Source organism: Triticum aestivum, chromosome 5D (genome assembly GCF_018294505.1).
Source record: "Triticum aestivum cultivar Chinese Spring chromosome 5D, IWGSC CS RefSeq v2.1, whole genome shotgun sequence".
Classification (NCBI taxonomy): Eukaryota; Viridiplantae; Streptophyta; class Magnoliopsida; order Poales; family Poaceae; genus Triticum; species Triticum aestivum.
Genome location: NC_057808.1, coordinates 416469588 through 416497523, shown reverse-complemented (window position 1 = coordinate 416497523; position 27936 = coordinate 416469588). Strand labels below are relative to the sequence as shown.

At 52.2% G+C, this 27936-nt stretch overlaps 1 protein-coding gene and 1 pseudogene across 1 annotated transcript; one reads left to right on the top strand and one right to left on the bottom strand.

Moving 5' to 3' along the window:
• Window positions 1-308: 308 nt before the first annotated feature.
• On the bottom strand, window positions 309-3697 carry LOC123122261 (ras-related protein RABA3). Its single transcript, XM_044542436.1, has 2 exons — window positions 3063-3697; window positions 309-971 (listed from the first exon to the last, which is right to left on the bottom strand). Exons 1-2 carry the CDS (start codon window positions 3320-3322, stop codon window positions 494-496), a joined length of 738 nt encoding a protein of 245 aa, XP_044398371.1. The 5' UTR covers window positions 3323-3697; the 3' UTR covers window positions 309-493.
• A 22499-nt stretch (window positions 3698-26196) lies between these two features.
• On the top strand, window positions 26197-26277 carry LOC123126899 (uncharacterized; annotated as a pseudogene).
• The last annotated feature ends 1659 nt before the right edge of the window (window positions 26278-27936 follow it).

The following is a 27936-nucleotide window of genomic DNA, read 5'->3' as shown; positions in this document are numbered from 1 at the left end:
GCTCTTATTTTGACGAACTAACCTTAGGCAAGTGTGGCTACATTGTATGGCAAAGTGTGGCATGGTTAGGCCTAGAACCAAACAGCCCGTGTAAAATCGATGCTATATCCTATGAGATCTTACATTGAAACCCGTGTAAAATTTTCTTTTCTGCTTTTTCTTTTCCTCTCTTGCATATAATGTCATTTGACTGAGACTTAGTTAACTTTAATCGACTGAGACCTAGCCATATCCTTTGGCGAATTTTATGTGAATCCCATGCATCCCTAACGGGCCCTGTCAATGAGCTTTGGGAGGAAAAGAAGTCCTGATCAACCTCACAGTCTCACAGATGGAGTCATGGAGAGGCAAATGCACCCAACCATTTCTCATCACAAATGTATGTACAATAAATGCTTTACATGTCTATAATGGTGTGGATCGTCACAAGATATACGGTGCGTGTCTCGGTCACAACACCACCGGCCGAGGTTGTCGATCATGTCGCCGCCGGTCAGGAGCAGGAGCACTGCGAGGAGGCGGTCTTCTTCATTGCGCTGGTCTCCATGATGGGGTCGTGCAGGTCCACCCTGGTGCCCCTCAGTGACAGCGCCTCGCCGCCGTCGCGGCCGTTGCGCGTCCGCCGCGCCTCGTCGAGCTCCAGCGCCCGGCGGGAGACGACGGCGAAGACCTCCTCGAGGAGCGCGAGGAAGGCGCGCTCCACGTTGTCCCCCGTCAGCGCCGACGCCTCGGAGAAGAAGAGCCCCTGCTCCTCCGCGAACCGCGCGGCCTCGTCGGCGGGCACCTCGCGGCGGTGCGCCGGCGCGTCGGCCTTGTTGCCGACGAGCGCCACGACGGTGGAGCCGTCGGCGTGCGCGCGGAGCTCCTCCACCCAGCGGGGCACGTGGTCGAAGGTGGCGCGCCGGGTCACGTCGTACACCACCATGGCGCCCAGCGCGCCCCGGTAGTAGGCGCTCGTCACCGCCCGGTACCTGCTCCCAACACACGCGCATGCTCAATTGTCAGTGACACACACTCTATTTTCTGTAAGAAAATCAGTCAAACATTTCACATTTCAACATGTCAATGTGCTCGAATTTGTGAGGAAAATTCCTTGGCCACACGCATATCAGAGCTTATTTGGAAAAGTCTACGTTCTTTTTTTGGTTTGGAAGAAAAGTCCAGTATTGACTATTGAACCCTCCACTTTGCTCCCGGTTCAGTTTTGACCCTAGAACACACAAGCAGTCCTAACAGAATCTTAGAATTAAGCACGAGGCTGTTCACTTTTGAACTCTCAACTAACTTGAAAGCGTTCTTCGCCGATGCTTAGTCTGTGCGGACCTGGTCATTTTGATGTCTTTTCTTTTCACGAATGTGATGTTTATTTTTTTCTTTAAGAAAATAGAAGCTTCATGTGGTTGCCACATTGATCAACAGATTCAATCTTTGACGATCAATTGATAAAAGTATACCTAGATTAATTAGTTTGATGTCAATAATAGTGTATTCGTCAGAGATAAGAAACTGTTTCACGGTCTAATCTAAAATTTTACGTAAATTCTAGTGGAAAAAGTAACACAAAGGTTGCGTGACATAACAATATAAAAACATCATATATTTCAAACTAGACAGAATAATATGTAGAGAAAATGGTACTCTAGTCATAGGCACAAATAAGCTTTTAAATAAAGTCTCAAAAAATTCGATGAAAAAATCACTACTAGTGTGAAAATCATAAAATGGTTTTTTTTTTGCAGCACTAGTTTTGTAACTTGGACGCTATGTTAGTAGGTTTTAGTATGGTACTCATTTCTGATTTACCCACAGGTCACAAATTGTCATAAATTATTTTAGTTTATAGGGGTCTGTTCCTATCTGATAGACCTTCCTCCGTAAGTATTTTCATAACTTTCAAGATTTTTAGAAACCACTATGACTTTTAAAGCTAAATCTTGCCAATACCCATGTCTCAAAAGCAACTCCAGCGACATCTAAAGAACCATGTAAATGAAACTCATGCCTCTACTACTCTAAAGCTCCTGCGGGCGTTACGTGCACAAAAGAGGTCATAATCCGGGCGCAAATTGGGGCACGTATGATCGCCCCACTACGCCGATGGTCTATTCCTAGAAAGGAGGAAAAGGCGCAGTAGGATTTTCTTTCTTCTCCTTTGAGAAGAGATCGCTTTCAGAGGTCGGCGTGCTCTAGTGGCCTGAAGAATCGTCCTTATTAGCAGCAGGATCGACATGTGGCCGTCGCATTTGAATGCGGCCGTAGCTTTCGCCTTCTCCCTTCCCCAAAGGAAGAAAGCTGCCTACCACTCAGCATTTCCATCTTATCGGCCGCCCCCTAGCCTAGCTTGCGTGCTGCGCTGATCCATTTGGTGATCACCGGATTAAATGCATGTGATGGGGCGATGGGGGATGAGGCCGACCGGTATAGTGCGTCGATTGACCGATCCCCTAATCCAGAAAGAAGCAACTGGTCCAAAATACTAATCGTATTTTTTTTCGTTCTTGGCAGCATGTACTCCACTAATCGTGTGTGGACGCGGCCAAATACAGAAAACACGTACGCAAACTTTTGTTTTTCCTTGGCGGAACAACAAAACAGACCCACCCACTGTTTGTATCTAAGCTTTGGAAAGAAGGTCGTGCTAAAAATTAAGCTAAGCTTTGGAAAGAAGGTGGTGCTGAAAATTAAGGAAGTGTATGTATGCAGCAAAGTTCCCGTGCTTGCTCTGGCACCAACAAGAGATTGTTGCGGAGGGTGTCGGGCAGCTAACGCTAACGCTAAGACGAGATGACCAGCACGTCACGTACGTACATACGTACGTGTGCTGAGAGTTGAATCTAGGCGTGCCGCCCGCCCAGAATTTTCATATCCCGGGAACGAGGATCGCATGTTCGCATGCGATCGATCGTCGACGCATCGATCGGGTTGGGCGTGCGCGAACAATTCGCCGAGAAGCTCGAAACAGTGGAGGAAGAAGAAAAATGGACCGCATATCAGAAGAACAGAGCTGATTAAGCGACCTGGCTGGAGGAGGAAGACGAGGTTATGGCGGCGGGCGTGCGTACCTCTCCTGTCCGGCGGTGTCCCAGATCTGGGCCTTGACTTGCTTGCGGTGGAGGGTGAGGGTGCGGGTCTGGAACTCGACGCCGATGGTGGACTTGGAGTCGAGGAAGAACTCGTCCTTGGCGAAGCGCCCCAGCAGCTGCGTCTTCCCCACCGCCGAGTCGCCCACCACCACCACCTTGAACACGTAGTCGATCTCCCCCTCCTTCTCCCCCTCCCACCCGGCGGCAGCCTCCTCCTCCTCCCTCCCCCGCGACACCATGGCTAGCTCCCTCCTGCTGACTGCAGCTTCTTCTTCTTGATGATCGAGCAAATGAATGAAACCTTGTTGATCCTAGCTCCCTCCCCTGTCTTGGTCACTCCTTTATCCTCTGATGATGGTCCCTTCTTCTTGATTCTTGATATGATGTGCGCACTGTGTGAGGGAAAAGGTGTCTATAAATCCCAATCAATGTCTATCCAGTATGCTTGGCTTGGCCGGCAGAGGGATATCTAGGATGTGGCGCTGGTGTGGCATGCAAGAGGAGGAGGAGGAGGAGGAGGACAGGGCATGGCGTGGCATGCAGTACTGCTTTTTATGAGGTTTACTGCTTCCTACTCTAGTGCACTAGCAGCCTTTGCCCTTTGTGTTCCGTGCGTGTCCTGCTTTCGGAGGGAAGGGAGGATCTCTGCGCGCGCCAAGTTGGGGCACCCTGCCGCCTACTCCTCCCTTTTCTCTCTTTTTTTCTTCTTCTTTCAAATCGTCTGTTTTTCCTTTTGCTTTCCTTTTTGAGGGAGCGTACGTACGCTACGCTGCTTCACAAATGCACTTCTCTGTAGTGTCCTCTGGCTCCGTGGCCGTGTCCACGGCCGCACGGCGCCACGGTGTATGCGAAGCTTGCACGCACGCTACGTAGGGTACTACTGTCTTCTAATCAGGCTCTTAATTCAGTAAGTACTAGTACTATCTTCTAATTAATCCACTCTGCACAAAGATAACTGCTACGGTACTACTCCTTTTTTTTCTATCTAAAAATAAAAAATGGTGATCGCTGTCAAACATATATGTGTATGTAGCCCCCCACCCTCCCCCGTGTCCCTCTCTGAGGCGACTCGGGGGAACCCTAGCCTCCCCCGCCGCCGGCCCTCCTTCATCCTCCCTTCCCCCTCGCCGCCGCCGAGGGCCACTGCCGGGCAAAGCCCGGGGCAGTGTTGGCGGCGGGGGGGCCTCTCCCTGACGCGTCCCTCTCTCTCCCCCGACGGCATGGTGCGGCGGAGCTCCAGCGAGGGCTCGGTCCTCTTGCGTGGGTGGAGGGTAGGGCGCCGTCCAGTGGTGCTGCCTCCGCGGTGACTGCGGCATGGGGCCCTTGACCCCAATCCCGATCTGGATCTGGTGGGGCTTGGGTCTGAGCCATGGTTGCTTGCTTGCGAGGCGTGGTGTTCGTCGAGTTTTGGCGGCCTCTGGGCACCGTGGGGGTGCCGGCAGCGGCTCTTGCTCGGCGTGGTGATGCTGGTGGGGGTGATGCACGGTGGAGAGCACAGGAAGAGGTGGTGCACGGTCGCGTGGTGGAGCGGGGCGGTGGTCTTCTTCGAGCTCAGTGGTGGGTGCAAGAGGTTACGGCGCGGGGCCTTGGCGGATGCGGATCTCAGCCAGGTGTGGTGGTGCCCGGAGCGGTGGCCGGGATTTGCTATAGTGGCCAGGGCGCATGGAGTGGCTCTTGTCGACGCCGGCTTGGCTTGGAGGAAGGCGGCCCCTTTGTGGTGTTGGTGGCGACGTGGCCAGGATCTGTGTTGGTTCCATGCCGGAGGTCCGAGCAGGGGCTCACACAGGGGAGCACCATGGTGGGCGTGCACGTTCAAGTGGGCATTTCGGCACGCCGGTTTCTGCCCTGTGTGGCCTCGGGTTGCAGCAGCGGCATGGAGTGCCAGCGGTTCTTCACTGTTGTTGAGGATGGATGGGTCCTGCGAGGTGGTTTTCGCGGCCGTGCTGGTGCTGGTTGGTGGTCGGGCTGCTCTCTGCCGTGCGAGGGCGATGTACCGCGGTGGTCTGGACATAGTGGCAAGGTGTTGCGACAGCGGCGGTGTGACTCCGACGGTTTGGCCAATTTGTTGATGGGGGTGGGAGAGCTGCGACGGTTGGATGAAATCCTGCTAGTATGCGGAGCTGGCGGCGACGACGCCCGCGGGTGTCGTTTCCCTTCTTGAAGGCGTCTCCAAGGTGTGTCGGCATCTCCCCTTCTTGACCGGATTGTGGTCTTCGGGCGAAAGCCTTGTCCGTTGCAAGACCGGCGATGGCGGCGATGTGGCGTCGTTACTCTGTTGAGAGCATCGCATGTGAAGACCTGGCCTGGAGGTTCTTTCTGTGGTTCTCCGGTGCTTGTCGTTGCCTGAGTCGATTTTTGTGGGCGCTATGTATGCAGTTGCCGGTGATTCAAGACGATGGCTTTCTCGGGGTGTTCCGAGTCCCTCTATCCACTCGCTGTCTCCTTTTAGGCATTCAAGGGTGGGTAGTGCGTTGGTAAGGGAATCCGGTTGGAGTTGTTGCTCTTTGAGGCAACCGGTTTTTGTCGTGACGCGGCTAGATGTTTGGCTTAGGGCAGGCCCTTTTCGCTTGTGTTTGTAATTGTCGCAGTGGAGTGTGGAGTTTCAACTACACTTGTTATTCACAGCAAGTTATAGTCTTTTGTAATTGATTTCTGCCTTTTATAATAATAAAATACGTCTAGGCGTACTTAAAAAAAAAGGTACCGCTGGCTCCTTTCCCTTTCGTGGGATGCAGAGCAGCCGGAGCACACTACAGATAATAAACCGAAACCGTGCCGGCCGGCGAGGTAGCAGCATAAAAAAAAGAGCGAAGAGACGACAGTGCGCCATGAACACCTTCGTGCTACGATCAGAAAATACGAAAAACACTACCATGTCTAAATCTTAGTGTCTACTAGCACCTGCTTAACAAGATGGTACGTACCGTGTACCGACCGTGCACCTACGGGGACAAATCCGTTCGTTGCCGTGTACCGACCGACGAAGAAACGTCGCCCGGTCGCGGGGGCGTTCTCTTCCAGGCTAAGGCTTCTGCCGGAGTTCAGGTAAACAAAAGGGGTTTCTGCCGGAGTTTGTTTTGCTCCCTCTCGTGGCCACAGCAGAGCGGCTTTGGGTCGCACTTTGGACCGCAAAGGGGGCTTTTCGCTTTGCCGTCGTGCCGCTGCAGCCGCCCCGTCCCTGTCTCTCGCTTTGGCTCCGCGCGTGTGTGGATGCGCCACGTAGGCTGAGTCAGTCAGTCAGTCACGGTGGAAAAATCAGCCAGGTTTCTGTCATAGACCGTGTAGCGCGTGTAGGCGAGGTGCATGGTTGCCTGCCGCGCCACCAAGGCGGAATCAACGGTGCTACAGTTTTTTTTTTTTTAAGGATCAACGCTGCCGCAATTTTATTTAACCAGCATAGCTGGGAATGTCGTCAGCGATTACAGATAGAACAAAGTCAGGGAGAGACCCCAGCCATACCTTACACAACTCATCACCCACACCTACCTTAGCAAACTTATGAGCAGCAACATTTACAGAACGACGAACCCAGTCGACACGAAACTCCATGCGAGTATTGAGCAGAGCTTTTATCTCTTGAATCCACGGCCCCACAGCGCTTAAACACCTCTCGGGTTGCAACAACAACTGAACAACAGCCTTGCTGTCGAGTTCCAGATGAACACATTGAATACCTAGCTCAACAGCAAGCTGCACACCCCGCCGGCAAGCAAGGATTTCCTAAACTTCAGGATCCGCCGTGTTAGGGAAGAAATGGCATATACCCTAGCCCTGAACGCCCCATCATGGTCCCGAAGGACAGCGCCGCCACCGCCTGTGTTTCTCTGTTTGGAGACGGCCCCGTCAGAGTTCACTTTCACCCAACCTTGCACTGGAGGTTCCCAGGCCTGCAAATGACAAGACTTCGGAGCTTTGGCCTCCACAGCATGAATGTCACGCCACTCTACCAAGTGCGCATGGACCCTGTCGACCACCTCTCTTGGATGAGCAATCTTCGCGCCATCTCGAGCTTCATTGCGGGCAAGCCACAAGCCGTACGTCGCATGAATGAAAGCTTGTTTCTCATCTTTAGCAGCGCTTGCGAAGAAACTCAGTAGCCAGCCCGACAGTGCCTTCTGGGAGTCAATGGGAAGCGGTGGTGCTGCCACCGCGACGCCCTTCTCTGAAGACAAGATCTGCCAAAACTGAGAGGAGTGAGGACACAACCAAAATCTATGAAGAACCGTTTCCTCTCTCCCGCAAGCAGAACAAAAAACGCCAGGCTTGATCCGGCGTCGATGAAGCTCATGACCAACCGCCAACCCATTCCGGATCATTCTCCAAACGTGAATCTTAGCCTTCCCCGGCGCGTTTGAGCTCCACAAGCCAAGATACCCTTTATGATCGTGAACCGAAGAGGATGAGGCCGGCCGTCCAGACCTCACGCGCCCCAGAGAAACAGTCAAATGATTGTTAACAAGCGCGCAAATGCTAGCCGCTCAGAAAACAAAACAAAAGCGCTGCAGACTGCAGTAGTGCCAAGGAGGCGGAGACATATATATGCAACTCATGCCTCCATCCATACACGTATGATATGGTACCTGCACCGTGCCGGCAAATCAATGGCCGTCAGGCTCCGCGCCCTGCCTAGCCTAGCCTAGCAAAGCTACTACCGCAGTATAGCATCGATCACGCACACACACAAGGACACTGCAGGCATTATGAATTTCTGATACATCGTCGTTGGTTAGCTGACCGTTTCGATGCGCTTTCAGTTCAGATATCCTACTTGCGCATAGAACCAGCGGAGCCTCTGTGTATGACAGTATGAGTACGACCAGCGGAGCCCCTGCATTGCACCGGAAGCACAGACCGCCCACGGACAGACTTCACTCCATCAACAACCACCACCAGCGGCGGCAGCTTTCTTCACGTGAAAAACAACCTGTCGTGGAATTGTCACGGCAGATGTCCTCGAGGTAGGACTTAGTCGTGGAGTCATCGCAGCTAGGAAGCTTGAAGGGGTTAAGCGGGACAAGGAACACGAGGGTTTATACTGGTTCGGCCCCTTACGGTGAAGGTAAAAGCCTACGTTTAGTTTGAGGTGGTATTGATTAGGGTTTCGATAACCAGGGAGCTAAACTGCTATGCCTGGCTCTCGATGAGATCTTTCTTATCCCTAAACCGCTACCGGGTCGTCCCTTTATATAGGGAGGCTGACGCCCAGCAGCTCTCAGAGTCCCGGCCGGCTCATAAGAGTGTCCGGCTCGGACTCTCAACTATTCTTGCCTTACGCTACAAGTTCTACCATAATAATGATTGTAACTACGGGCCTTAAGCCATATCCGGGTCTTAAGCCCATCTTTGGCCCACCGTCTTCAACCTTGGCGCCGGGCTTCTGGCAATGACCTTTATGAGTAACCCGGATCTCCTGGGGGGTGACTCTAAGGTCTATATCCTCAACATTAGGCCCCAGATTGATTTGAGCCGGCTCGTGTCAATCTTCAATCCTTCCGACAGAAAATCTCTGGCTTACAATTGTGTGAAGGCCATAACCCGGCGTGACGTCATCCTCTGGACTCCAGGTAATCCGTCGTGACGTCATCTTCCATTAAGTCCGTTTTTTACTCCGCCAGATCCGCAACGGATCTTATCTTTACTGTCATCCCAAAAATCGAGGCGTTTCGTGGGGAGATAACCACGCCGTGGTCTCCTCGTTTCTCGCGCCCACTTATGAGCTCACCCTTATAAATAGACCGGCCCGACAGGCCTTCAGCCACTCCTCTCTTCTTCGTCTTCTTCCTCGCGCCACTGCTCCCCTGCTCGAGCTCTGCTGCCGCCGCCGCCGCGGGTCTTCTCGCCGTCACCAACTCAGGCCGCTGCATCACCCTGATTTGACCAGAGAAACGCGACGACCTCCGCGACTCACCAGCCCCTGTAAGTCCTGCTTGCCCTGTAGAACAGATCTGCCGTAGGGTTCGTCCATGTTCTTCGTGTTCTTCGCCGTCACCCACGAGCCCCGGTAGTTGTCATTTTTACTGCCCGTCTTGATCTTAGACCTGCATAGACCTGTCGCGGTAGCTGTTTGGCACTCATTTCAAATGCAAGTAGATCTCTTTTGACTGCCTAAAGGCCCCATTCAAGCCCAAGAACTTCCCTCGCGTCTGTTTTTAGGTCTAGAAATTTTCTTTTTCAGCCGACCGTTTGATCCAAATTATTTACCGCAATGTGTGAAACTTGTTTTCACCACATTTAGTAAAAAACTGTACTTCGTTGAGCCATGGCGACTTACATTTCCGGTTTAAAGAAACCACACGCCACAGGATCTTCCGGCTCAAAAGAAGCCACAAGCCGTAAAAGTTACCGGTTTACTTACAACAAGGCTGTAGACGAACTGAATTACTCTTGGCATCTTTTTGACGGCTTAGATAACCCAATGTACTCAGATATATATCATTAGGCCCCTCCATGAGCCGCCACCTTAAACCTTGACTTGTAAGTCTCTTCCGGCTCATTATTTAAACCGGACATTTTTCCCTGTATCATAGGCTTCCCACGTTCATCATGCCTCCCAAAGCTCCCAAAGCACCCATCACTTGCAACTGGATGAGGTCCAACGTCACCGACGAGACCTTGACGGACTTTATGAAGTCGGGTTACTTGCCCAAGAAGGACGTCATGTCCTACCGTGCCCCTGACCCGTCAGAGGAGAGACCACAACCAAAGGACGGGGAGGTAGTGATTTTTGCGGATCACATGAGTCGGGGCTTCGCACCGCCCGGCTCAAAGTTCTTCAGAGACGTGCTGAATTTCTTCGACCTGCGGCCTCAAGACATAGGGCCCAACTCAGTGTCCAATATCTGCAACTTCCAAGTGTTCTGCGAGGTCTACCTTGGAGAGGAGCCCAGCCTGCTGCTCTTCAGAGAGCTCTTCTACCTGAACCGGCAGAATGAGTGCGCCAATGGGCCAAGCTTGGAGCTCGGTGGCATCTCCATTCAGCAGCGGAGGGACTGCCTTTTCCCTTACGCAGAGCCGCCAAGCCACCCCAAATACTGGAACCAGACATGGTTCTATTGGCAAGACACGTCACCGGCTGATGAAAGTCCGCTGCCCGGCTTTCGCCCCTCGCGTCTGGAACCGACACACCCACTGTCAAACAAGCTGACTCAAGCGGAGCGCCAACCTCTCCTCCCCACTATTAACAGGATCAAGGCTCTCCTGGGCAATGGTCTTAATGGAATTGATCTGGTCCGGGTCTGGATCTCCTGGCGGGTAATCCCATTGAGTCGTCGCCCCGGCTTAATGTGCGAGTACACGGGCCGGAAAGATGATCCCTTGCGACACAGCCGCAGCGACCTCCCTGAAGATGTCGCCGAGGACATGACCAAGGCTCTCCTGAACGAGAGCTTGGCAGACTGCGGGAGGACCGGGTTAGCCCCCTTCTGCAAGACCAATCCAGCCCCAGCAGTAAGCCACTGATTTGAACATTTTATCTTTGTCTACAGATAACCTTCATCTGAATCTTTAAGAAACCATCATTGTATTTTTCAGGCTGATGACAAATTCTGGCGGGTCAAATATGACCACGAGGCGGCCAAGAAGGCCAGGAAGGCGAAGAAAACCGCCAAGAGAGCCGCTCCCCGTAAGAAGGGAAGTAGGCCTACTGCTTCGGAGCTGATGCAACTAAGCGACAGCTCCGAGTCAGAGGTAACCCCTGAACCTGTAAACTCTTTGTTATGTTTTATTGTTTATTTCTGTCCGCCTTACCAACACTTGCCCATCAACAGGATGACACCGGAGCCAGTAACCCGGTGGTTGAAGAGGTAATGATACTTTCCTCCGACTCGGAGCCCTTGCCAAGGCTGAAAATCCGAAGGGTAACCCGGAAAGTAAGCTTTTCACATCCTTTAGCTTATCAAGATCCTCAATTTATTTTGAAGCGACAGACTCATGAGAGCCGGCGGCACACCCGGACCAACAAGGACGCCGACCTCTCTTCCGGCTTACCGGACGCGTCGAGGAAGCGCCGGACCGAGGTGATCTCAAATTTGTACCCTTTTCATCCTTTGGCGGGTGTTATCCTTCAACCGCTCAACTCTTCTGACTCAAATTATCAGGAAACTTCCCCCTCTTCTGGCGACTCTATGCAGTCAAGCCTGCCGGCTTTCAAGACCGTGCCCGGGTAATGATGACCATCTCATATTGTACTTGTCTTTACTTACATTTTTATGCTTAACCTTTCTGTCTTTTCAGTGCCCAGGCCAAACTCACCAAGAGGGCGAAGAAGACCAAGCCGTTCGAAGAGCCGGATTTGCCTGAGCCGGAGGTAGCAGGTCAAGAACCGCGAGCTGCCTCCGCTCCCGAAGCCACCGCTCCAACCGACAAGGCAACTGCAGAAGCTTCTGTTAACCCGGAGGCCTCCAGCTCGGCTCAACCAGCAGATGATCCGGACGTGGTAATCACCCGGACGGAATTTGTTGAGCCGGGGAGACCTACTGCGCTGGCCAAGTGCTCCGCCAAGGGGGAGTTGCTACAGCCCCGCCGGGTTAACCTGGACCTCACCGACTACGCCAATTTGAACATCGGAGAGATCGTCTCCGGCTTCGTCAGCCAGGTGCACAAGAGCCGGGTGCAGAGATCAGCATGGTAAACCAGATTCAGCAGAAGTCTGAGGTACCACTCGTCTTTCTTCTTGCTTACTGTATAGTTATCTTGTCATTCTTACCATGCTCTAGCCCCCAAGTCTACGACTTATGATAGAATGTGTTGTAGACTTTAAGTTCCGGGTTAAACACTTGAACCGGTCAATTGTAGATAGAAACGTTCAATATGCATTAGCCCCCAAGTGCCAAGTGTCTTTGCTTGTAAAGTGCTTGGGACTTTGAAAATTGTATAATAACTGTTCATCCTATAACCCGGCAATTATGCAGGCTACTTGCAAGAAATTCGAAGCTGACATCTCCGATCTGAAGAACCGGCTGAAGACACAAGAAATTGAGACCCGGAAGGCCAATGCCAAATTCGTGTCCAGCATTTCCGCTCAAGAAAAGCTGAAGACGGAATTTGATGCTGAACGGAAAGCCTGGGCCGAAGAGAAGGCCACTCTGGTGAACCGGGCCGAACATGCGGAGAAGGCCCTGTCAGAGAAGACGGCCGAACTCTCCGGCTTAAAGCGCCAAGTGTCCCAGATGGTTGCTGCAATCTTCGGTAAGTCATCCGCCGGCTTTCATCCAGTTTAAAATTTTTATATCTCATAACTCATCCTTGTCGGCGGCTTATCTGATGCTGTTAAACAGGTCCCAGAAGTGCCAACCTCAACCAGAGTGTGGTAACCAAGCTGAAGGCCGTGTACACCCTGGTGGAGCAGCTTTACACCGGGTCACAGCGTGCCTTGGCCGTGGTGGCCCTATCCAACGAGGTGCCGACTCACCTGGCAGAAGTTCTTCGCCGGCTCGCCGTTATGCCTCAACATATCCAAGAGCTGCGACGGGCCTCTGCAAGAGCCGGAGCGATTGCCGCGCTGAGCCGGGCCAAGGCGTTCCTTCTAGAGTTAGACCCGGCGGACATCGCCCTCGGCTATCCAAGTCTGAAGGAAGACGGCACAGCCTTCGACCAAAGGGACTTTGCCGCCTGCGTGAAGATCGTGCGCCCGGTCGCCACCCTCATTGGAAACGACACAGATCTGACCAAGTACCAGCCGGGTTACAATGCGGAAAATCAGAGGATCCCGACCCCGCGCTATGAAGCCCTCAGCTTAATCCCGCCGGCTCGTCAGCACACCTTCGCCCCGGAGATTGACCCGGCGGGGTTAATTGACGAGGAGGCTCAATTCGAAGCTCTGAGTGGCATCGACTGGAAGTCGTCGACCTTCCAAGCCTTGGGAACAGCCGGAGGAGAAGAGAGGGACGAACCGGAGACTTCAACCCAGCAAGCGTCTTAACTCTGCAGGCGGCTTGTAAAACAATGCTCCACCCTTTTGGATTCAATGAGTCTTGTAATAGAGTAGGACCAACACTTTAACTCTGCCGTGCCATCGTGCACACGTTGAATGCCGAAGTCCATTGAAGTTGTCTCCTTTATATTTCTCCGGGTCATAATTGATCATTCATTTTCCTTAAGCTCAAAATAGTTGCCTTTAACTATCCTGCATAAAAGGACAAATCACAAGTCTCTAGGCGGCTTACCGCACTGAGAATCATATGTTTTAAATATATAACCCAGAATATGAACCAAAAAAGACTGGTCCTCAATTATGTCCTTAATACAGCCGTAATAACACACGTAGCGGTCTGCAAGCATATTTCCGGTTTAGATAACCCGGGTAATAAGGTTGGTACCTTAATTCCGATTTACCTGTCTTAATAGTTAACACTGTAAATCAACGTTAAGCCGGCAAAGTGAGACCCGGCTGTACACACTTTGAAATAATCAGAAGAAACTTGCTATAAAACAGAAGAACTTAGGGGCTTCCGGTTCAAATACGACCAAAGACCCGGCCCAAAGGGGTTATGCTAGGATTCGAATACGATCATATAGCCCCCAGTGGGTGTGGCGATGCCAATCAAGAGGGTACCGACAGCTATGTTCTCTTTGGTTCGAATACAACCCATGTTTGAACAGGAAGCCCCCAAGTGATTTTAAGAATTGTTTAACGACGTTGATTCGAATACGATCCACGTAGGTTCCCAAAGGGTTAAACTAAGATTCAAATATGATCAAAGAAAACTCCACAATGAGCTCGGCACTTTGCCAATCAAATGGGTATCGACAGCTATGTTCTCTTTGGTTCGAATACGACCTATGTTTGAACAGGAAGCCCTCAAGTGACCTTATTGCCTACGGCTAGATTCGGATACGATCATAAGCCGGATCCTCCTTCAAGTTTATCATGTAATCTTGCAATGAAAACAACACGTGCACATTTGGAGGAGAAAAAAGGACAGAGGTCCTGCTTTATTGCTTATCATAATATATACATGGCTTAGAGAAATATGTACATCATGAGAGCCGGTGGCTCAAGTGTAGTAAGGCCGAAGCTGAGCTATGTTCCACGGCCGACGGGTCTCTTCCTCCGACTTACGTGAATCTTTGTGCTCCCGAATGTCAATGAGGTAATACGACCCGTTGTGCAAATTCTTGCTGACCACAAAGGGCCCTTCCCAAGGCGGGGATAGCTTGTGCGCGTCTGTTTGATCTTGGATGAGCCGGAGCACCAGATCGCCTTCCTGGAAGACCCGGGATTTAACCTGGCGGCTATGATAACAGCGCAAGTCTTGTTGGTAAATCGCTGAACGGGCTGCTGCCACATCACGCTGTTCGTCCAACAAGTCAAGAGCATCTTGGCGCGCCTGCTCATTATCCGCCTCAACATAAGCCACCACTCGAGGCGAGTGACGGATGTCACTGGGGAGGACTGCTTCTGCCCCATAAACCATGAAGAAAGGCGTAAAACCTGTAGACCTGTTAGGAGTAGTGTTGATACTCCATAACACGGAGGGCAACTCCTCCACCCAACAACCCGGCGTCCGTTGCAAAGGGACCAAAAGCCGGGGCTTGATGCCCTTCAGAATCTCCTGATTAGCTCTCTCAGCTTGACCATTGGATTGAGGATGAGCCACCGAGGAAACATCAAGTCGGACATGCTCTCGTTGACAAAACTCCTCCATGGCGCCTTTGGATAAATTGGTGCCATTGTCAGTTATAATGTTGTGTGGAAAACCAAAGCGAAAGATCACCTTTTTCATAAACTGAACCGCCGTGGCTGCATCACACTTGCTAACTGGCTCCGCTTCAACCCACTTGGTAAATTTGTCAACTGCCACCAAAAGGTGGGTCTTCTTATCCTTGGACCTTTTAAAAGGCCCAACCATATCAAGCCCCCAGACCGCAAAGGGCCAAGTAATTGGGATCATCCTCAGCTCTTGAGCCGGCGCATGAGCCCGTCGCGAGGACCTTTGGCAACCATCACACTTACTGACCAAGTCCTCTGCATCAGCATGAGCCGTCAACCAGTAAAAACCATGACGAAAAGCCTTGGCCACAAGAGACTTTGAGCCGGCGTGATGGCCACAATCCCCTTCATGAATCTCACGCAAAATCTCTTGACCTTCCTCAGGGGAAACACAACGCTGAAACGCTCTCGTAACACTGCGGTGATGCAACTCGCCATTGATAACAATCATTGACTTAGCCCGCCGGGTTATTTGTCTGGCCAAAGTTTCATCCTCAGGCAACTCTCCCCGGGTCATGTAAGTCAGATAGGGCATTGTCCAGTCCGGTATGATATGGAGAGCCGCCACCAGTCGTGCCTCCGGGTCAGGGACAGCCAAGTCTTCCTCTGTAGGCAACTTAACAGAAGGGTTATACAGGACATCCAGGAAAGTATTAGGCGGCACCGGCTTTCGCTGAGAGCCCAGCCGGCTTAGAGCATCAGCCGCCTCGTTCTTCCTGCGATCAATGTGCTCTACTTGGTAGCCCTGAAAGTGCCCAGCAATGGCATCAACCTCGCGGCGATAAGCCGCCATGAGAGGGTCTTTAGAGTCCCACTTGCCTGATACTTGTTGAGCCACGAAGTCTGAGTCACCGAAACACCTTACCCGGCTCAAGCTCATCTCCTTAGCCATCCGAAGACCGTGGAGCAAGGCCTCGTACTCAGCCGCATTGTTAGTACAAGGAAACATCAACTGTAGCACATAATGGAACTTGTCACCTTTAGGGGAAGCCAACACGACTCCAGCCCCCGAGCCCTCCAACTGCCTGGACCCATCAAAGTGAATAGTCCAATATGTGTTATCCGGCTTTTGCTCGGGCACTTGTGACTTTGTCCAGTCATTGATGAAATCCACCAAGGCCTGAGATTTAACAGCAGTGCGTGGCACGTATTTGAGACCATGAGGTCCAAGCTCTATAGCCCACTTAGCCACTCTCCCTGTGGCCTCTCTGTTTTGAATGATATCACCAAGAGGGGCAGAACTGACCACAGTGATGGGATGACCCTGGAAATAATGCTTAAGTTTCCGGCTCGCCATGAACACACCATAAACAAGCTTCTGCCAATGCGGATACCGCTGCTTGGACTCAATGAGCACTTCGCTGACATAATAAACCGGCCGCTGAACCAGATGCTCCTTACCCTCTTCCTTGCGCTCCACCACCACAGCCACACTGACAGCTCGTGTGTTCGCCGCCACATATAGTAATAAGGGCTCCTTATCAACCGGAGCAGCCAGGACTGGGGGCTCTGCCAGCTGCTTCTTCAAATCCTCAAAGGCAGTATTGGCTGCATCATTCCAGACAAAGTTATCAGTTTTCTTCATCAACTGATATAATGGCATGGCCTTCTCACCCAAACGGCTTATAAACTGGCTTAAAGCAGCGATGCGACCCGCCAAGCGCTGAACATCATTTATACACGCCGGTTTAGCCAGGGAGGTGATGGCCTTGATCTTCTCCAGGTTAGCTTCAATGCCTCTGTCAGAAACCAAGAAACCCAAGAGTTTGCCTGCAGGAACACCAAAAACACACTTGGCCGGGTTAAGCATCATCTTATAAACCCGGAGATTATCAAAGGTTTCCCTTAAATCATCTATCAGGGTTTCCTCCTTTATGGATTTAACTACAATATCGTCCACATAAGCATGAACATTGCGCCCAATCTGGTCATGAAGACAGTTCTGCACACAACGCTGATAAGTCGCCTGTGCACACTTGAGTCCAAAGGGCATAGACACATAGCAGAAGGCTCCAAAGGGAGTGATGAATGCCGTCTTCTCCTGGTCCTTAACTGCCATTTTAATCTGATGATATCCGGAATAAGCATCCAAGAAACTTAAGCGCGCACAACCTGCCGTAGCATCAATAATTTGATCAATACGGGGAAGGGCAAAAGGATCAGCCGGACACGCCTTGTTTAAGTCCGTGTAGTCCACACACATCCGCCAAGTGCCGTTCTTCTTGAGCACGAGCACCGGGTTAGCTAACCACTCTGGGTGAAAGACTTCAACAATAAACCCGGCCGCCAAGAGCCGGGCCACCTCTTCACCAATAGCTTTCCGCCTCTCCTCATTGAACCGCCGAAGGAACTGCCTGACCGGCTTAAATTTCGGATCAACATTGAGAGTGTGCTCAGCGAGTTCTTTAGGTACACCTGGCATGTCAGAAGGTTTCCATGCGAAGATGTCCCTATTCTCACGGATGAACTCGATGAGCGCACTTTCCTATTTTGGATCCAGATTGGCACTGATGCTAAATTGCCGAGATGAATCTCCAGGAACGAAATCAACAAGTTTAGTCTCATCAGCCGACTTAAACTTCATTGCCGGCTCATGCTCCGTAGTCGGCTTTTTCAGAGAGGTCATATCTGTTGGGTCAACGTTGTCTTTGTAAAACTTCAATTCCTCTGTTGCACAAACAGATTCTGCATATGCTGCATCGCCTTCCTCACACTCCAGAGCCACCTTCCGGCTTCCATGAACCGTAATGGTCCCATTATGACCCGGCATCTTGAGCTGTAAATACACGTAACACGGCCGTGCCATGAACTTGGCGTAAGCCGGCCGCCCAAATATAGCATGGTACGGACTTCTTATCTTGACCACCTCAAAGGTCAATTTTTCCACCCTGTAGTTGTTCTCATCTCCAAAGGCCACTTCCAACTCGATCTTGCCGACCGGATAAGCCGACTTACCAGGTACCACACCATGGAAGATAGTGTTTGACTGGCTGAGGTTCTTATCAATCAACCCCATACGACGGAACGTCTCATAATAGAGGATGTTGATGCTGCTGCCTCCATCCATGAGCACCTTAGTGAACTTATATCCTCCCACCTGAGGAGCCACCACCAAGGCTAAGTGACCCGGATTATCCACCCGGGGAGGGTGATCCTCCCTACTGTAACACCCTGAGAATCATGCTACAGTAACCCCCTGTGATTAAGCTAATCATATTGCTAAACAGGGCTAGATCACATTTGAACCACACCCTTGTCAAACTCCTAGTTCAAACTTCAATTAAATTTAAAAGTGGAAAATAAAAGTTTTCAAAAATTCAAACAAAAATGTTCAGTGGGTTCTAAATAATACACTGGTAATTATGGTGGAGAAATCACATTTTTATAAAATGTCTAAATACTTTTAAATGAAATAAAACAAAAAAAGGAAATAAACAAATAAAAGGAAAACAGAAAACAGATCCCAGAAAAAAAAAGGAAAAAGGGAAAAGACCCCCCTCCCCGCTGGGCCTCGGCCCAGCTGGCCGTCGACCCACCCTAGCCGGCCCACTCCCCCTCCCCGGTCGGGTCTCTGTTCCCCCGACCCCGTCGCTACAGGAGGCTGGTCGCCGCCGGACCCCCCCTCGCCGGCGATGAACCCCGCGAGAGGATAAGGCTGCCACGCCTCGACTCCTCGATCCCCTCTCCAATCCCCCTGGCGTCCCCATCCATTCCCCTCCTCCTCGCTCGCTCTCTTCCCTCCTCTGTCGTCCGAACGCCATCGCCGTGCCGTCACCGTGCTCGTGGCCACAAGCCTCCCCGGCGCTCGGGAGGATGTCGAGGAGCACCGCCGTCCTCTTCTGCACCGTATGCAAGCGCTAGGTTGAGCCGGAGTGCCTCGAGACGTCACCGCCGGCCTTCTTCCCCAACCACGGCCGTCGTCGTCCACCTCATCGATCTGCCTCGCCAGACCACCCCGCGCCCGCTTAGCACCTCTGCAGACCCCCCCTGTGAGCATCTCTCTCCTTCCCCTCACTCAACGCCCTCGATTGCGAGCTCTAGCAGCTGATCCGCCATCGGCCGAAAGCTTGCTCCACCGCTCACCTCGCCGTTGCGGCCACAGCTCACGCAGCTGGCGTTTGAGCACGCCGTCGTGCTCAACATCTCCGTAGGAAGCCGTAGCACCCACTAGCTCTTTCCCGCATGCCCCCTGCGTCTTTCCCGTCAGTGCCGTGCTCTGGTCGCCGCCTCGGCTCATCGCCGGTGCCATTTCCGACCACCTCGGCACCTGCCGCTTGCCGCGCCCGATGCGCGCGAGCGTCAGCTCGTCATAGGACCTAACCGCGCTCCAAATGGGCCACCGTGGGCGAAACCCGAGCTCACCCGCGCATCGCCGCCGCGTTGGAGCTCGCCGGAGCCCCTCTCCGGTGCCCTGCCGACGTGGCCGGCCGGGCCCCACCCCTGGGTCACTGCCAGTGGCCCCCACGGGCCCCAGTTGACTGGGTTGACCCAGTCAACTGCTGACTGGGCAGGCCCAGTCACTGACATGCGGGCCCCGCCGCAGAAATTAAAAAAATAAAAGAAAAGGAAAATGTTTTATAAATAAAAATAATTAGTTTAGCTAAACACTCACTGACATGTGGGGCCCATCCCTCTAATTATACTGTTAGATTAGTTTAATTAAGTATTAGACTAACAGAGGCTGACATGTGGGTCCCACTGGACCCACCTGTCTGGTTTGACTGGTCAGCCGACCTGTTGACTTGCTGACGTCAGCATTGCCTCATGCTGACGTCATAATTCATTTTTCTTAATATAAATAATTCAGAAATTCAAATAAACTTTGAAAATTCATATCTTTTAAACCGTAACTCGGATGAAAATGTTTTCTATATGAAAGTTGCTCAGAACGACAAGACGAATCCGAATACGCAGTCCGTTCGTCCACCACACCTCCCTAACCTATCGAACTAGCAACTTTCCCCCTCCGGTCCGTCTGTCCGAAAACGCGAAACATCGGGAATACCTCCCGGATGTTCCCCCCCTTCACCGGTACCACCTACTGTCGCGTTAGGGCACCCCTAGCACCGCTCATTGTCATGTCACGCATCGTCATGCTTATGTTTGCATTGTATTTACTGTTTCTTCCCCCTCTTCTCTCCGGTAGACTACGAGACCGACACTGCTGCTGCCCAGTTTGACTACGGAGTCGACGACCCCTCCTACTTGACAGAGCAATCAGGCAAGCCCCCCCTTGATCACCAGATATCGCCTACTCTCCTCTATACTGCTTGCATTAGAGTAGTGTAGCATGTTACTGCTTTCGGTTAATCCTATTCTGTTGCATAGCCTGTCATTGTTGCTACAGTTGTTTCCCTTACCTGCTACCCTACTGCTTAGTATAGGATGCTAGTTTTCCATCAGTGGCCCTACATTCTTGTCCGTCTGCTGTGCTATACTATCGGGCCGTGATCACCTGGGCGGTGATCACGGGCATATACTTGTATACTATATACATGACACATGTGATGACTAAAGTCGGGTCGGCTCGTAGGAGTACCCGCAAGTGGATCTTTGCGGCGGAGCGACAGGGCAGGTTGAGACCGCCTAGGTAAGAGGTGGGCCTGGCCCTGGTCGGCGTTCGCGGATACTTAACACGCTTAACGAGATCTTGGTATTTGATCTGAGTCTGGCCATTTGGTCTATACGCACTAACCATCTACGTGGGAGTAGTTATGGGTATCCCGACGTCGTGGTATCAGCCGAAGCTCTTTTGACGTCAGCGACTGAGTGGCGCGCGCCGTGTTGGACCGCTTTGACGTAACCGCCGTGATCGTGTGGGTTGCTAGGTCTGCTCGCGGCCGCGTTCGCAACGTGCAGGTGTGCTTAGGGCGATGGGCCCAGACCCCTGCGCGCATAGGTTTAGACCGGCGTGCTGACCTCTCTGTTGAGCCTAGGTGGGGCTGCGACGTGTTGATCTTACGAGGCCGGGCATGACCCAGAAAAGTGTGTCCGGCCAATTGGGATCGAGCGTGTTGGGTTATGTGGTGCACCCCTGCAGGGAAGTTTATCTATTCGAATAGCCGTGTCCCTCGGTAAAAGGACGACCCGGAGTTGTACCTTGAGCTTATGACAACTAGAACTGGATACTGAATAAAATACACCCTTCCAAGTGCCAGATACAACCCGGTGATCGCCCTCTAACAGGGTGACGAGGAGGGGACCGCCGGGTAGGATTATGCTATGCGATGCTACTTGGAGGACTTCAATCTACTCTCTTCCACATGCTGCAAGATGGAGATGTCCAGAAGCTTAGTCTTCGACAGGACTAGCTATCCCCCTCTTATTCCGGCATTCTGCAGTTCAGTCCACTGATATGCCTCTTTACTCATATACCCATGCATATGTAGTGTAGCTCCTTGCTTGCGAGTACTTTGGATGAGTACTCACGGTTGCTTCTCTCCCTCTTTTTTCCCCTTTCCTTTCTATCTGGTTGTCGCAACCAGATGTTGGAGTCCAGGAGCCAGATGCCACCGTCGACGACGACTCCCACGGCACTGGAGGTGCCTACTACTACGTGCAGGCCGCTGACGACGACCAGGAGTAGTTAGGAGGTCCCAGGCAGGAGGCCTTGCCTTTTCGATCGTTGCTACTTTTGTGCTAGCCTTCTTAAGGCAAACTTGTTTAACTTATGTCTGTACTCAGATATTGTTGCTTCCGCTGACTCGTCTATGATCGAGCACTTGTATTCGAGCCCTCGAGGCCCCTGGCTTGTATTATAATGCTTGTATGACTTACTTATGTTTTAGAGTTGTGTTGTGATACCTTCCCGTGAGTCCCTGATCATGATCATACACATTTGCGTGCATGATTAGTGTACGGTCAAATCGGGGGCGTCACACCTACTCCACACTATAGGCTGCTCAGACCACCGCAAGTAGCGTGGAATCGCCGGCTCAACAGCATTCACAGCCCTCTTATGAAGCTTCTGATCTCGCTTACACAGACTGGTGGTAAACACATGATACTGTCCACCGCTAAGCTGCTTTGGATTAGTCTGATAACCTCCCTGTTGCTGTTGATGACCCTGGCCAGACTGCTGATTAAAGCCCCCTTGACCGTTCTGAGGATTAGAATTTGAGCCGCCGCCCGGGCCATGAAAGCCGCCGGCGCCTGAGCCGCCGCCCGGGCCATTGTAATTCTTAAAGGCCTTCATGATTGCACAATCCTTTCATAGATGAGTTGCTGGCTTCTCTCTAGAGCCATGCCTTGGACAAGGCTCATTCAACAGTTGCTCCAGCGTCGGGCCTGACCCGCCGCCTCGGGGAGGGGGCCTCCCCTTGCGTCGCTGGTTATTACCTTATGAGCTGGCGTTGGCTACAAACTCTAGGCTGCCATCGGCCTTGCGCTTGCCTCCTCCTTGGTTCCCCGGGTTATGCTGAGGACCCTTGTCATTGTCGTTCTTCTTTCCCTTCCCTGTCCTTTCATCATCTGAAGCGGGGTCCTTGGTACCATCAGAATCGGCGTACTTGACAAGAGCCGCCATCAGTGTACCCATATCATTGCAGTCGCGCTTAAGCCGCCCGAGTTTCATCTTCAGGGGCACGAAACGACAATTCTGCTCCAACATTAAGACTGCAGAGCCGGCATCCATCTTATCTGATGAATGTATGATCTCCTTGACCCGGCGAACCCAATGTGTCGTGGATTCACCCTCCTGCTGCTTACAGTTAGTCAAATCCACAATTGACATAGACTGCCTACAGGTATCCTTGAAGTTTTGGATGAACCGGGCTTTCAGCTCAGCCCAAGACCCGATGGAATTCGGTGGCAGCCCTTTCAACCAAGTGCGGGCAGTCCCATCTAACATCATGGTGAAGTACTTAGCCATGGCCGCTTCACTGACCTCCAGCAGTTCCATGGCCATCTCATAACTCTCGATCCAGGCTGCGGGTTGTAAGTCTGCTGTGTAATTAGGCACCTTCCTAGGGCCTTTGAAGTCCTTGGGTAGACGTTCATTGCGGATAGCTGTCACTAAACAAGGGACACCCCCGGTCCTGGTAGGGATACCCACGTCGACGGAAGTCGTCGGATAAGCCGGGGGAGTCTGGTAAGCCGTCAACTGAGGCACCTGCTCCGCCTCGTGCCGCGCTCTGTCTTGGTCTGCTGCGTGAAAGGCTCCGTTATGAGCCGGGCCATGACCAGGGGGCGGGTCATGGCGTCGGACGTTACTTGAGCCGGTCGCTGAGACCATGTGTCTGTTGTAACTCGGGCTCCGGCCTGGACGAGGGGTCGAGTGGATCCTATCCCGGCTGTAAGAGTATGCCTCTTGCTGCGCCAGTGCTGTCTGAAGGAGTTCCCTGACCCGGCGGGTTTCAATAGCCGTCGGAGAGTCGCCATCAATTGGGAGAGCCGCCAGCCGTGCTGCGGCGGCGACCATGTTCTCCAGCGGGTTAGCATAATGACCCGGTGGTATTGGTACGTACTGAGGCGGCGCAGGGGCACCTGGGGAGGCCCCATTACGTGTGGCTGAATAAGGGTCCCTGACCCGGGCACTATGCCCCCTGGCGGGTTACTAGACCCTGCATCTGGCGTGTTGAAGAGGTTTCGTGGATCGTAAACCGGAGGGAGTCGAGATTGGGCCTTTTGATGCCTCCTTCTCATGACCTCATTGGACGCGTTCTGATCCATCGTGAGCCGGAAGGACTGCGCTTGAATCAACTGGGTTTGGGCATCGAGAGCCGCCCTCTCCGCAGCCATCCTGATCCCTTCTGCTGCCAGATCTTCCTTAGCTTTCACTAGATCCAACTTTAACTGTGCCACCTCCGCATCATGCTGAGCTTGATCCGCCGGGTCAACCGTGGCGTTTAACAGGGCCGTCATCTTGTCCGTGAGATCCATTAGCACCTGAGCCGGCGAGGGCACCGGGGTTCCTGCTCCAGCAGCAGGGTTCTGAACAGGCTGCGCACCGGCCATGAAGATCCCAACCCGGCTTGGCGGCTCAAACAGGTCCGGAATACTGTCACCATCGGAGCAACCCATGAGCCTGCCATCTTGAAGTTGATACAACGAGTTTGACTCATCGGTGGACGACTCGCCGTCAGAGCCGGTGGCCGTCTCATCACCAGATCCAGATCGATCAGAGAGCCCTCCATGGATACATCCCACAAAAGCATGCCTTAAGGCAGGCCGGGACCGGGCGGGTCGTGCACGCTGAGCCGTCTCGATGAGGTCGGCGCAGAGATCCGGCTCAGGGCCCGGCTCACCAACCTTGCCAATGAAAACATGAATTCCGCCGAAGGGGACCCGGTACCCGTACTCAATTGAGCCAGCGTCGGGGCCCCAGTTTGCATCGTCGATGTAGAGCTTGCCGCGACGACTCTTGGTCATCCGGCCCACATCATATCCCTTGAGCCCTTCGAAGCTGCCCTTCAAGAACTCAAATCCACCGTGCGTCAGCCCCACGGTGGGCGCCAACTGTCGTGGAATTGTCACGGCAGATGTCCTCGAGCTAGGACTTAGTCGTGGAGCCATCGCAGCTAGGAAGCTTGAAGGGGTTAAGCGGGACAAGGAACACGAGGGTTTATACTGGTTCGGCCCCTTACGGTGAAGGTAAAAGCCTACGTCCAGTTTGAGGTGGTATTGATTAGGGTTTCGATAACCAGGGAGCTAAACTGCTATGCCTGGCTCTCGATGAGATCTTTCTTGTCCCTAAACCGCTGTCGGGTCGTCCCTTTATATAGGGAGGCTGACGCCCAACAGCTCTCAGAGTCCCGGCCGGCTCATAAGAGTGTCCGGCTCGGACTCTCAACTATTCTTGCCTTACACTACAAGTTCTACCATAATAATGATTGTAACTATGGGCCTTAAGCCATATCCGGGTCTTAAGCCCATCTTTGGCCCACCGTCTTCAAGCTTGGCGCCGGGCTTCTGGCAATGACCTTTATGAGTAACCCGGATCTCCTAGGGGGTGACTCTAAGGTCTATATCCTCAACACAACCACATATACATGCCTGCCGTAGACGACACCCATGTACGTACTCTACTATACATGTACGGCCGAGACGATACATCGCACGTACGTGCCCCAAAAGCATGAAATCAATCAGAGCCCCGGATATTGAGCTTCGTAACGCCGTGTAGTTAAACCCATCTGCTTTCCTACCCTAGCCACCGCCGCCACCAGGCGACTAGGGCGAGGCGACTCTTTTCCTTCGATCTCCACCGGCCGGTGCGCTGGCCCCCTCTCCTTTCGGCCGCTGCTCCGGCGGCAGGAGGGAGGGGGGACCCCGTTCCTCCGCTCTGTAGTTAGGTTTTGGATTTTTAGGTCGTGGTGCGTCGTTGGGGTGGTGGGAGCGGCGCCCGGACGAATAAATCTGCCTCAACCCCACTCCCACACCGGCGGTGTCCTTCATGGCGGCGTCTCGGAGTTGATGGCATCGTGTCTCTGTCGATCCCTCAGATCGACAGCGTTAGGGTTCATGGATGGTGTTGACGAGGCGGCGGCGGCGACTCCATCAGGTATGTCTCTCCTTCTGCTCTGTCCCCGTTGCTGTGGCGTTGTCTCCGACGTCATGGTGGAGCAGGGAGGTTTTGTCGTTCAAGAGTACGCGCAGGCAGTTGTCTACGCAAGTGACAGCTGGAAGATGGAGTATCTTGTGTTGGGTCTGTGGTCGAAGGCGGGCAGTTCTGGTTTCCTTCTCCGACGTCGTCGTCATGCGAGGGTGTCAGTTCTGAAGTTCGATGGCGTGTCCGGGGACATGTTGCCCCGGTCTGATTCTTTCAACGGCTATGGTTTTGCTTTTGGCAAACTACTTTGGAGGTCCGTAAAGCTGCTGATCAGCGATGGAGCCGCGTCGAGCTTGGGCGAAGAGGTGATCTGTCTTTTTACCCTTTGGTGGCCGCTTCGGTGGTGTCGAAGGAAAATGACAGGCGTTGGTATTTTGCATAGGATTTTCCTATCTTTTCAGTCATGTATGGTCGGTGCTTACGTGCCTTGTAAATTGATCTTTATTCTATATAAATAAGACACGTATTACCATGCAAAAAAAAGCATGAAATCAATCGACGTGGCACTTTTTTTTTTGAGTGGCAGTCGACATGACAGTCGACACATGAACCTCACTCTTCTTCCTTTTTGAGGGGTCGACATATGAACCTCACATGAGGATACGCATTATATTTTTTTTGAGGCATGAGGATACGCATATGGGAATTGTTCCTGCTCGGCTCCTCAAGTTGGGCCTTAAGTGGGCCGGCCGAGGAGGAGCCAGTCTGCACGAGGATACAGCCCACTGGCCGTTTGGTGCCATCCGGCGCTCCAGGTGCTTGCTGAAACGCAGCGAGGAAGCCATGTTTAGTACCACCTCGCGCAGCGGAACGCGTTTCGACCGGTTTATAAGCCTCGCGCTTGCACCTTCATTGTCCCTTCAGGGACATCCGATAAAATTGGAACGATACAGAGAAGATTAGCATGGCCCAATCGAGAAATGGTCCAAATTTTTTCGAGATTTCGCGCGCTGGTCCCTAGTATTTTGCAGATAGCCCCCCGTCCCTTCCTCTTCTGCAGTTATGACCTTACGAGTTGCTTTTTCTCTGTACGGGCAGGCCCTTCCACCAGTCCCCTTTCTTCTTACCAAGTCCTCGGCGTCCAGATTTTTTTTTGCGCCATGGTCCCTTCTATCTTGCAGATATACACCCAGGCGGCAAGGCCTTTATGTCCTTCTATTGTTCATCATCTTTACAACCAGGTCCCTCCAGTAGTCCCTTAACAAAGTCTTTGGACTTGTATGTTGCTGTGTTTACTAGCTCGTTATTTTGCGGGGATACACTCCCTTGCTTATTTGCTAAACATGGTTTTCTATTTCTCTTGCAATGACTTATATCTGCTTTTACGTTGTATAATCTCTATAAAGGCACATCTTATTGCCTATATTTTCACTAACACTCCCTCTGTACTTCTTATACTAGTCGAAGGCACGTGCTTTGCACGTGTGCATTATTATTTACAATTTTCAAACGGGCAAGAAAAAAATCAATACAAACAGAGCATACATAAATTGCTTTAGCTTTGCAACGTCGTGCCGAGTTAATAAGACAAAACGTGTGCCAAGTTACAATGTCCTAATAAATTTTCGCTCTTAAATTGCGGAAAATATGTCAAGAAATTGTAGTTAGTACTTACTTTACAAACTTGAAGTCAATACGTCATGGGATCATATTTTGTTTAGAAAATGATCATCTCCATGCATTATACATCACTTGTACGTAGATGGAATGCACCCAGGGGCTGGCTAGAATTATTGAAGGGTTATACATCCAAAAATAATTACCAGAAAATGGTATATATGTTCATATTGTACATGCATGGTACATCTTCTTTTACATGTGCATAATGGAACTCGTGAAAAATCATGGCAAACAGTGGTCTCGCTCGCCCATCCCACCTGGTCTGAATGCAATTTTTTTAGGTGAGTCTGAATGCGTTTTTTTGCCTGACGCTCGGCCATATGGGCCAGGAAGCTTGCCATCGGGCCAGCTGTAGCCACTCCATCCAGTTCTTAAACACTCTAATATCATGTTATAAAAAAAACGATAACGCCAGGCCCAGGCCACAAGCCCACAATTCGCTAGCTCTGCCTCTGCCTGAGTGTCGAGCAGAGCGCCAGCGCGCCGCCGCTCCCCTTCGTCAGATCCCGTCCCTGCCCTCAACCCAGGAACGCCTACGTGAGGACCGCCGTGGAGCCGGTGAAGCACACGACCTCGCCATTCGACACTTGTGCTCGCCTCGTCTAGTCTTCATCGGCAGGCACGACGGCGCTCGCATCCAGCAGCCACGGCCCCGCGCAGCAGACGCCGGCATGTACCACGCTCCATTCCTCCACGGCTCCACCGCGATGGGGCTCATCAATCGGTTTCTCCTCGCATCCATCCATCTAGTCAAAGGGAGGTTGGCTGGCAATCTATTTGCCGAAGGCGGCCGTGGGCGTGGTATGTGGAGTTTTCTAGAAGAGCGACTGGATTTTAGGTTGGCGGGAGCACTGTGACTGGCGAATCCACGTGACCTGAGCCGTTCGATCCAACAGAATCAACGGCTACAAATAAATTTATTCTGCAAGCGGCGGGGAAGACATGTGAGATGGAGGTTGATTCAAATATTCAAA

Excerpts from the sequence above, each read along its gene's own strand:
- LOC123122261 (XM_044542436.1), bottom strand. The coding sequence starts at position 3,322 with ATGGTGTCGCGGGGGAGGGAGGAGGAGGAGGCTGCCGCCGGGTGGGAG. Across the intron at positions 972-3,062 it reads GACACCGCCGGACAGGAGAG|GTACCGGGCGGTGACGAGCG; the intron begins GTACGCACGCCC and ends TGTTGGGAGCAG.